General features: G+C 36.5%; 1 protein-coding gene across 2 annotated transcripts in view; it reads right to left on the reverse strand.

Annotated features, from left to right (window-relative positions):
- Positions 1–11,073, reverse strand: part of LOC124175478 (putative aminopeptidase-2) — a 35,186-nt gene extending 24,113 nt beyond the window's left edge. Inside the window, exons 1-10 of one of the 2 annotated variants that reach the window (XM_046555782.1) lie at positions 10,961–11,027; positions 8,965–9,157; positions 4,417–5,076; positions 3,819–4,293; positions 3,467–3,705; positions 2,703–3,360; positions 2,395–2,582; positions 1,068–1,385; positions 885–963; positions 221–747 (exon numbers count right to left, since the gene is read on the reverse strand). In XM_046555782.1, coding sequence (XP_046411738.1) covers positions 221–747; positions 885–963; positions 1,068–1,385; positions 2,395–2,582; positions 2,703–3,360; positions 3,467–3,705; positions 3,819–4,293; positions 4,417–5,075 — 3,143 coding nt within the window. In that variant the 5' untranslated portion in view covers position 5,076; positions 8,965–9,157; positions 10,961–11,027. Of the gene's footprint in view, positions 1–220; positions 748–884; positions 964–1,067; positions 1,386–2,394; positions 2,583–2,702; positions 3,361–3,466; positions 3,706–3,818; positions 4,294–4,416; positions 5,077–8,964; positions 9,158–10,960; positions 11,028–11,058 lie in introns of those variants that run through there. The other variant, XM_046555783.1, reaches the window with a different exon arrangement.
- Between the last annotated feature and the right edge of the window lie 333 nt (positions 11,074–11,406).

An 11,406-nucleotide genomic window follows, 5' to 3' on the forward strand; every position in this document is an offset into this window, starting at 1 on the left:
AAAAATAGACTTGCAATAAACATTCATTCTTCATGATTTATCGTTAGTTTAAAAATGAATGCCATACAGTGAATTTTTGCAGGATCGGCCCCAATTTTCTGGAATGGTCATATATTCTTACATGAATCTATTCGAGAACCGTGCGATATTGGAATAGGCCCTACAGGACTTTATCGTGGCAGAGAAAATGTTTCTATCATGAAATACTTGGATACAATACCTTGTTTCACCTTCGGCGTTGATGTATGAGCTTCGGTAAAATCCTTGCATATCATCGTCCAGAGTTCCCACGTAAATAATATCAATAACGATGGACGTTCCAGCCGCCAATGCTGTTTCAAGTATAATCGTGTACTTATGGGTAGTCGAGTTGTAAGTCGTGTTAGAAATTATGAGGGATGAGGAGTTCGCCGCCACCGAAACGTTGGTTATGGTGATTTCGTAGTACTGCAGTGCGATTTTGTTAGTTTGCTCGACGACATTCGCTGCGATCTGTACACTCCCGTCGAATGTGAAATTATCCTCCACAAGATAAGGGGATAGGTAAATTTCATAAGTGGTTGGATAAATTGTTGTTGGTAGACGATAATCATCCATAGTTTCATACTGTTCGGAGAGCCAGGTAGAAATGACGGCTGCGTGTTCTTCATACCAATTCAGTTCATATTGAGCGAGAGTAAGCTGGGATGACAAGCTACTTGATATCGTCGTCAAGTTGTCGGCATGAGTTTCGATAATGCTAGAAAACTGAAACAAACCGATACATCATTAAATTGGGTTGATACCCCAAAAGATGACACAGCTGAAATTGTTTTTCCGTAAAATACTGAAAAAATTCATTTTAGTATACTTTGAAGCTTTGCTCAACAATGTTAGCCACATACCTTGTCCAAAAGCTCCTGAGTGGACAATCTCTGAGACGCACCAGACAAAATGCTTGAAACGTAGCTTAAACTACCATAGCTAAAACAAAGTAGAAGCAAATGTAATAAACTTGTCATTCCAATGACAAAATAGCTCTCAATAAAATTTTGTGCCATCAATGACATTGTTCAAAGAGAACGCACTAGGATTCAACGTCTGCGTAATAATCAGCTACAAAGTCCAGCGTTGCGTTTACGCCTTCCAGTCCACCATAAGTGTAGACCGCAGCGTATACCGTCGACATATCCTGAGCTCTGATTCCGCGTTCTTCTTCAAGAAGATAGTGCAGATAGTCGTAGAGAATAGTATAGTTTCTAGAACAGCCGAGTGATTGAAGTATGACTATCTGTTCCGCTGCAACATTCGCCAGGGAATATTGATTCCAGAGAAAGTACCAGTCGTCTGATGTTCCGTGCTTGATGGCAGTACAATATACGGCAGTCCGCTGGTTTGGAGAAACCCTGAGCGAAAATAGTACATGTTGAATACCATATGACACGGTGGTTCCAATTTTCGTTAATTTTCATATGAACGTTCGAGTTTGAAAATCGAATCTCTTCTTTCTGCACATAATTCAGATTCGGTAGCTGACAAATTTCGAAATAATATTGCATGATCAGAGATTGAAGATTATTAATCAGGCCAGTTTTTGCATAGGAGCTGAGTTTTCAATACATTTCAGTAGGCATTTAAAATGAGTAATAGCCATTTAAAAATTTTCTTGCGCGCTAAAATATTTTTTTTTCCGGCAACGACTCGATCTTATCCATCGCAGTGTGGAAGAGCGTGATATCTTAAATTCTGCTAGAAGATCGTGACATCTCAAATAGTGGAAGAAGAACATGAAATCTCGACCAAAATCAAATTTTTCGTTGATACGGCACGGGAAATTTGGATGTATGAATTGTGCTAAGCATCTTTTTACAATAGATTCAAAAATTGCTTCAATGATTTTCTCATTTATTTAGCTTTCATAATGAGGAATCAGAAACTTTCACATAAAATCGAACAAACAAAAATTCTTCAATTCTAATATGTTAATTACATTGAATTTTTCAATTTATAAAATGAAGACAAAAATTATATACATTGCAGAATGGGAATGATTTTTACATTGGGATTACAGAATGGTCAGAAGCTTTGACATAAAATCGAGCTCATTACGAAGACCAAATAAGTAAGAAAATGATTAAAACACTTATTGAATCTGTTGGAAAAAAATGCTTCATATAATTCATGCACCCAAAATTCGAGTGCTGTATCAATGAAACATTTGACCTCGGTCAAGATGCCCCGTTCTTCTTTCACTATTTGAGATGCGACGTTCTTTCATATTGCCGTCATTATGTGATGAATGGTGATGAAATTTGAACTTTATTGCTAGGCGTGCTTTTGAGGAACGTTTCCTTTCAACTCAACTTTGTTTTTCTTTATCCTCATAATATATCTTATGGGAAAAGAGTTCCTTACGTGTTGGAAGTGTTTGCTTTATACGCGGCGAAATATTCAAGGGCTTTCGAGATGCATTCCTCGTGCCCAAAATTGCAGACCCAGTCCAGGATTTGACGTCGGTTAAGCGTGTCCAACCAATCTTCCCCGGTCACGTCATCGAAGCCAAGTTCGTTATAAATGTTGTCGGTGAGAGTCAGGACGTGAGTCTATAATTAAGGAATTGTAAAACACATGTTTCAATTGACAGTGCTACTGTCACTGCCGAAAGGTGAAGATATGTACAAGATTGAAAAAATTATAACTGTAAGTTGACATAGGCTCCTTACCTGAAACAAGGCGTATATATCATCTTGTCCGAGAAAACGACGATCCAAGTAGTTCAATCCCGTGAAAAATGCCTTCCACGGGACATAGTTACCTTCTTGCGCAAGGTATTGCGTTGCGGCCAAGGTAATTTCATAGCTGACATAGTCGGCTCTAGCGAGATTGAGGAGGTCGTCGACAATCTGGGCTCGATTCAGAACGTGGATTGTTTCAAAATCCGCGCTATTAAGTAGGTTCATGATCTTTGTCCACGATTCTACGTCATAGTTGACTCTATAGTAACCGGTCTCTTGAACGTTGAACAAAAGCCAGTCCGCAGTTCCGTTGTCCACTTGAATAGTCGCGGTTTCATTGCCCAGCCAGTACTTTGTTGATGTGTCGTTGAAGTTTGGCTCACTCGCAGTGATGTAACTTATCGGTACCCACCAGGTCAAGTTGGTAACGGAACTTTCGGTTCCCCGTAGTAAGAATCGTTCCTGAGATATCGTAGCGATTCCGGTGGATTGGTTAAGATTCACCGTGACAACAGGGTAACCTGCCTGCAATATCCAAGTGTCCAGAACAGTTTTTACGGTCTGATTGCCAAGGTCCACGTCATTGATATCAACTTGGTCCTGAATTGCCGCCCAAAGATCGTCCGGTTTGACATTGCCGTACAAACTGTTGAATAAATAACATACGTGAATACAGAATCAAAGCACATCTGCTAGCAAAAAGAGACATTCCACGCATCATGATCAAACATACTATGGAAGAATTGGCTTACTGAGCATCGATATATTCATGGAGAACCGCGTGCCAAACCGATTCCCCTAAAATAGTTTCAATCATCCTGATAATGCTGGCACCCTTATTGTACGAGATTGTGCTGAAGTGATTTGAAATCTCGGTGGGAGTCAACACTGAAGCGACCAGTGCATGCGCTGATTCTAAGGCATCATTGGCAAATACTACCTGATGTTGGTCGACTAAGAACTGATGTAGCAGATTCCATGACGATTCAACCTGTAAGCCATTTTCCAGTTTTAGTTTCCCTAAATGAGACTGCCTGCAAATCTAGTCAGATATTTCAGGCGAAGAAGAGTCAGCATATTGCTCAATATTAGGTTTACACTTACACTGTCAGTTGCCAAATACTGAAACCTTCTGGCAAAACCTTCATTAAGCCAAGCATAGTCCCACCACTCTAATGTGATAATGTTGCCGAACCACATGTGAGCTAGTTCGTGAGCCACGACGGTGGCAACTCTCGACTTGGCTGTGGCCGAGGAGTGGTTGGCGTCGTAAAGCATCGCAGTCTCACGATACGTAACCAAGCCCCAATTTTCCATAGCACCCCAAGAGAAGTCAGTTAAAGCTGCCATGTCTAGTTTGGCCAGAGGGAAGTCATGACCGGTTATTTCGGAATAGTAAGCCAAAATTAGGGGACCTAAGCTGAGGGCGTACTCCGCTTGGGAAATGGCGTTCGGTCTCGCCCACGTGCTAAAATTCCCATCTGATGTTGTCAAGTTCTCGAAATCAGATACGAGAATGGCCAGAAGGTATGTAGACATTATTGGTGTTTCATCAAAGACATCTGTTATACGGCCATTGCTGGGACAAAAACGGATACGATAATAATTGTATTTGTTCTTAATTTTTAGATGCAGCTTCAATTTTATTTCTTGAGCCCCGTAAAGGTTGTAGACTGTTATGAAATTTGGTAAAACTGTTTACCTCACTTCGGAAGCATTAACGATCGGCATGTTGCTGATCGCGTGATATTCTTCCGGTCTGTTAATGAGAATGTTAAATTTTGCCTTGAAAGCCGGCTCATCGAAACATGGAAATGCCTGTCTTGCGTAAGTTGGCTGAAACTGAGTGGTGGCGACCCACTTTGTAGTACCATTGGAATCGGTGTACGAGCTTCTGTAGAACCCGGTCATGTCATCGTTGAGTACGCCGACGTATAGAATTTTCAGGTATACCGATGAATTTGCTGTTAGAGAGCTTTCTAGTGTGAGTGTTAGGATGTCGGTAACCTCGTTCAAAGCTTGATCTGTAATATTTATGGTATTCGAGTTCTCTAAGGTAACCTCGATCCATGAAATGTTCAAGTCCTTCGCATGCAATGTTATCAAGTTCGTCTCTTCGATGACTTTCATCTCGATGTGTACAAACCCATCGAAAGTGAAGTTTCCGTCTTCGATGTAAGGTGCCAAAATGACCGTGTAATTCTCCGGTGACAAAGTGGTTGGCAATCGGTATTCCTCATCAGCACGGTCCTGAATTTGTCGGCTTTCAAATTTGGCAGCATAGTCCTCGACGTTGGGATAAGCCCATGTCGAAGCCAGCAACACCGCTACGGCAGCCACTACCACCGGAGTGGCTCTCATTCTGTAACGACCAGATTAACATAAGTTTCTTTAGTTCAGCAAACACCTGCTGCTCTTTCATTCTCTTGGACTACAATAGTCACTATCGTAAATTACGTGAGGATTGTTTGGTTACTGTTCAACGATGATGGTTCGATACTATATTAGTTTACGTAACAATTCGTTTAATTTATGGCATGGGATGACAGAATAATACCTACAATATACGGTGGCGCGAGGTTTATCGGTGGATGATAAAGCTTTACTGTACTACGACTGTCCGACCAGAATGATTATTGGTCAAGTTACGACTTCAATAGAGCTTCAAGTCACAATTTTAAAATCGTTCGTAGAAATATCTAGCTAAAGTTGATTTCAGTTGTACTTTGTACATATGGGGCATTCCAAGTGAACTCCACCAACGCTCGACTTTATCATTCAAATTCTGCTCTCAATTTTTTTTTTTTTTGGAATTCTATTAGCCCACAAGAAGACCTTGAATTTGTTTCTGGTTTTTTGAATGGAATGGCTTGATTATCATTTCGAATCTACTTTTTTAAAATCTGATAATTTTCAAGAGGACGTAGCGCATAAACGTGAGGTAAGATATGAGAATTTGAATGAAACAAAACATTTAGTTTGGTTCAAAGTATCATGAACAAAAATGGCGAAAAAATGGAAAACCTCCCTGAAGATGATTTTTTTCCTTCTGAAGTAAGAAAAAGAAATAAGATTATTCATTAAGTAAATAATGATTGATTTGGGCCGTTTTTTTCTCATAAAACGGTGCATTCGTTACGAACATTGGAAAGTCGACAATATTCCGTGAAAGAGTGAATAACCCGCCTCGCATAACGTTAAGAGGATTAAGACCATTTATTTTATCTGGTAACATTTAAAAAAAATTTTGAACCACCCTTGAACTTCGAGAATATTCAGTTAACTCTTGAAAACGTTCCGGTATTATTTAGAATTGTCGAAAATTCTCTGGTAACCTTTGAAAATGATCTACAATATTGTATAAACTTCAGGAATACTCTGGTTAATACCCTTGAAGAAGTTCTGATATCATCTTCAACCGTCAAGAATTTTGTACAAACTTTTGAAAACATTTTAAAATCTCACCAGATAAAATAGATTGAAATAACGTTTTTGCGACAACCGAGACTGGTTCTTTTATGACATATCGTCGGATCTTGGGTCGATTCAGAAAAAAAAAAATTTTTAACGCGAAACTGTTTGAATTCCGTACGAAATTGAGCACTGAATCTGAAAAAATGAGGTCGAGCGTAAGTCAATTTTAGCTGGAATGCCCTGTACTGAAGTTATCTGACTTGTGATTAATGAAGGTCGTGCCAGAATGAAATCATTCACTGAGATTCGTTTTATCCAGCTGCACATTGTCTGTAGCATTAGCTATTGAATAATTACACAAATCTACGAAATGTAACTTTTAATTTCCCCCTTAGGTAACAATCCTTTTTTTTTTATGTATTTAGGTATGTCGAATTAAAATATAGCGCTTGTTTTTTACAGCACATCCAGATTTATTTTTATACAAGATATGCATATTTAAAAATTTTTTTACTGTTTTTTTCAAAAAATAAAATATAATGAACATGAAAGTGAATGCTTAGCTATAAAGTAAACAGCATTAGTTTTAAACAAGACTTACGAGAGTAGATAAATGAAAAAGACCTATGATATCTTTATCTAATTTCTTCAAAACTCCTGTTCAATCTTTTTCTCTTGTACTTACATAGCTCTAAGTATGCTTAAAATCACCATAAACAATAACTAGTGAAGGCAGATGAATATTTAAATATCAACACTGCCAAGAAAACAGAAAAAAAAAACAATTCTCCGAAGATTTACGTGATAGAAGTTTTTAAATATTTTTTTTCACATATCCGTACCTGATACCTATCAAAATTACTACTTAGTTTTATCGGGCAAAAATCATCGTAAGCCTATGTTACGGTGACAGTGAAAAGTCAATTGTAATGTCTAATGCGAGTTGACAACATCGCGCATATCAATGAGAAATGTTGGCTATTCAACAACAAATTATATCAACGTACCTGGGACTAGCAAATTTATAATCAGAAATGGCAAATTCGAGGTGATTGTTATTACATTGTTAATATCTTATCGCATTATTAATACTTTTATCCCTACTCTATGCGTCACGATTCCGAGGTAAAAATGATTGAGCGTCAATGATTCTCAAACATGTGAAGTGGACACTTGACTACTCAGATGATAACTATAATGTCTTTAGTTGTAATATCGTACTCTATTACTGAACAAAGTTGTCATAAGCTCACATCTGTTAATTCTCATTATTTTATCCCAATCCATCCAATCAAGGAACTTGTAACGTTGTCAAGTGCAATCCGCGTCGTTGTGCTTTCCTGAAGTATGTCTAAATTCACAATTTTACAGAAATGCATATATTTTCTATCATTCTTGATCGCTCTTCATTTATACCATATGCGTCTTAATGGTTATTTTCATAAATGATCAGAATAATCTGAGGGGTTAAGCAAATATAGGTTTCTCAACTGGGCAATGAAATTTAAATGATAAGATACCACTGCACTTGTATTGTGGTATACATTGTGAAGCTAAAGTAAAATAAAATGTAATTCGTCATGAGTTTTGTGTTTCACCACATATAATTCAGTTCCTTGTAATATCTCATTTTAACACACGTTTATGGTGAATGAAATTTGGGGAAAGAATTAGTATTATTTTTTCCATTTTTTAACAACATTCTGGAATTTATTGTCTTTCAATTCAAAAATCAATCACCCAAAATATTTTATTGTTATACCTTACAGAAATTGATTGTATATTATTCACTGGTACTGAGGAAAATCATGTAGTCTGATCAGATTTCATGAAACGTTCGTTCTCAAGTTTGTCTACTCCATTTAGGCGCAGGCCTGCAACTACGTTTGTCTGTCCATTGAAATTACGGGGACGTATGAATAGTTATGAGCTCCCAATATTGACCTAAAACAGTGATTTTATCAGCCTTGATATCGGGCCATCATTTCTGGTCACTTGTGATCTCGACTTCATATTTATTTTTGATATGAGGTCACTTTTTATAACCGTTTGTATAGAACCATTTCGTATTATTGTTTCTTGAAGTTTTAATAACTTATGATGTGGAATATTTTTAGAAGCACACGAAATATTATTTTGTCGGTCAAGATAATTGCAAAAACCGCGCATATACTCCATAATTGAAGAGGAGTACTAAAGAAGGCCCATTACGGAAAAGATGGCACTTTTTTAAAATTAAATATATTGTAACGGATTAAAAAAAATTTTTGAAATAAAATGTTCCAGATTGACGAACTTTTTTTGCCGATAATTTTATATGAATATTATCATTTGTAAATATTCAAGTCCGCACGTGTATTGGTTTGGATTCAGTTGTGCATTCATTAAATCAAATCTACAGCAATTTATGCGTTAAATTCGTCAACCAATTGAAAAAAATGGCATATCGAGAAAACTGTTGTGGTTCACAATACAATTCTTAACGGTTTTTGACAAATTTCGCATGAATTGCTTAAAAGAAAGCTTCATTTTAGTTATTGGGCAAATTCTTCTGTATTCTAAATCGACTTCTAAGCAAGAGTAGTAATATACGCGCAGAAAGGTTACAAGAAAAAGGTTTTTCACTCTGTTAGTTCTTTTCCTTGACATGTGAAAAGAATTATTTACCAACGAGTAATATAACTTTGAAATTTAATGTCATCTCAAAAATATTCTTCTCATTCCAAGCATGGTATCCATACGTGTAATGTTGCCACTTGGCGTGAAGGACGCAACGATACTGTTGATTACATTGGAGTAAATATGAATTTGAAGATATCTATAAGTTTCACCTTACCTGTGGTGGTAAAAATCGGCCTATTTCACCGGTTGTTCTTCAATCATTTAATATACACCCTATACATATATTGAATACCCGGAATTTGATATGTACCAGGTCACACGGTTCACTGATGACTAGCCGTAACGTTGTTGGTCTATTTCACTACCGACTTAACTTAAATATGGCTAGGAGGGCACAAATAAAAAGGCTGCAAACTGATTCGGAGATGAAAATAATACATATACTATGAGTGAGGCAAGTTTCGTCGATTATTGGTCAAAATATAACTATTTATTGGATTTTCGACCTTTCGGTTGGGCCCTGTCGATCATCTTCAGGCTACATAAATATATAAATGTTTAATTTTGTTTAATTTGATATACATGTGCTTGGATCTAGTTTGCATTTGTAAAGCAACATTTGTTGATAACATAACCTAAATGTTCCTGCGTTATTAAGATTGAATAATATGGCAGTTAACTATGATAAAATAATATCTTATTAATCAAACATGTGACCCCTCAAAGAGGTTATGTGTACGCAGAATGTATAGCGATTTGAATTTACAAAGTTATTGGTTAAAATGCATTTAGGAAATTGATAGTGACTTTAAAGTTATTTTAAGGTCGGTGAATGCTAAGATTACATAAATATAATCAGATTACCCTTTCGAAAATGATTTCTACGTCAAATTATAAAAAATTTCCGGTTGTAGAAAATCGTAGTATTTTTCGTAGAAAAGTACAAAATTCTACGAGAAATTAAATTATTAATCGTAGAAAATTGCATATTGGAAGTGGATTGACATTTTTTTCGTAGAATTTCATCGAAAACTACGCGGATTAGCGAAAAATTATGAATATCTACAACGTTTTACGGAAGATAATTTCGATTTTGGACCCATACATTACGAATTCTTTAATTCGTAGAATTGCGTTGGAATTCGTAGGAAAGCACAATATTCTACAAAAAATTATGAAAATCTACAACTTTATACGAAAAGTAGTGAAAATAACATACTCGAAGTAGATTTAATTTTGTATCCGTAGAATTTTGTAGCGAACTACGTGAATTAATAAAAAATTACTAATATCAACAACTTTTTATGAAAAATAATTTCGTTTTTCGACCCAAAAATTACGAACTTTTGGGCGTGGAAACGCGTTGAATTTTGTAAAAAAAGTACAAATTTCTACAAAATCTTATGAGAATCTAAAATTTTCTATGAAAAAAAATTACAATTTTGAATCCAAAACGTCTGCTAAATGCCGCATCTCTCTCACAATGAAAATTTATTGCAGACAGTTTACGGGACAAAATTTGGTTCTGTATCCGAAGACTGATCTTCTCATTTTCTGAGTACGATCTAAACGCATTTAGAGAATCTGTCGTATATTTTTGAACTCATCTCTTCCCAATTTGGCAAGTCTTATGCAAAAAAACACTTATTTAAAAATATGATGATCTATAAAGAATTATGAACTTGCACAGAAATTATGACCACATGATTACAGTGAAGTAAAAAAAAACCCTACGATAAATTACGCAATACGATCATCTATGGAAAATTCTACCAGAAAACACGAACATGTTCCAAATGGCGTAGAAAATCGTAGAATATTGTCAGAGAAGTAAAACATACTACGGTAAGTGACGTAAATTTACGCTCATCTACGAGAAAGTCTACGACAAATACGAAAAAACTACGAAAGTGTTTCAAATGTCGTAGAAGAACGCAGAAAATTTTCGTAGTGTAAATTTGGCGTGAAAAATTTTTGCCAGCGTACTCATATTTTTTAACAACCTGTGTCTACTTACATGTTTCATTTGATTCAACTGTTTATGTCGACTTACAAATGTTTCCTCACAAATGTAAATTGGTTCTAAGCACATGCATGTTAAATTAAACACTTATGAATTTATGTAGCCTGAAGATGGTCGACGGAGCCCGGCCAAAACATCGGAACTTCAATAAATAGTCATGTTTTGAGCAACAATCAACGAAACTTACGTCAATCACCCATCCTGGTCACGATGTGTAATTCTATAGGTACTATGGTTGAAAGAGGCAGATAGCAAACAGTAATCGATTGCCGGACGATCACGTACCTGTCAGATCCGAGGTCTCTTCTCGGTCCTCCGGTCGCAGCTCGTGATACCTAGTTTTATAACAGTCGTAACTATCTTATCTCGATAATGCGACTCTTTTTTCTCACCTAACGATTGTATGACTGTAATTATCTAACATCCTCTAGAAACGCATATTGCACGATCATTCTTATAACAGCTTCAGCAATGTTCACGATGTTCAATCACGTCGGTCAATGCTCTTGCCATTTTTTCCTCGTGTTAACGTGCATGATACACTCTTCTTAATATTCATTATTAATCACCTCCTCTTACTGGAGTATCAGCTGCGGGATTATCTTGAACCTTAACCCCTTGAATCACTATCGT

This window comes from Neodiprion fabricii, chromosome 2 (assembly GCF_021155785.1).
Source record: "Neodiprion fabricii isolate iyNeoFabr1 chromosome 2, iyNeoFabr1.1, whole genome shotgun sequence".
In the NCBI taxonomy this organism is placed as follows: domain Eukaryota; kingdom Metazoa; phylum Arthropoda; class Insecta; order Hymenoptera; family Diprionidae; genus Neodiprion; species Neodiprion fabricii.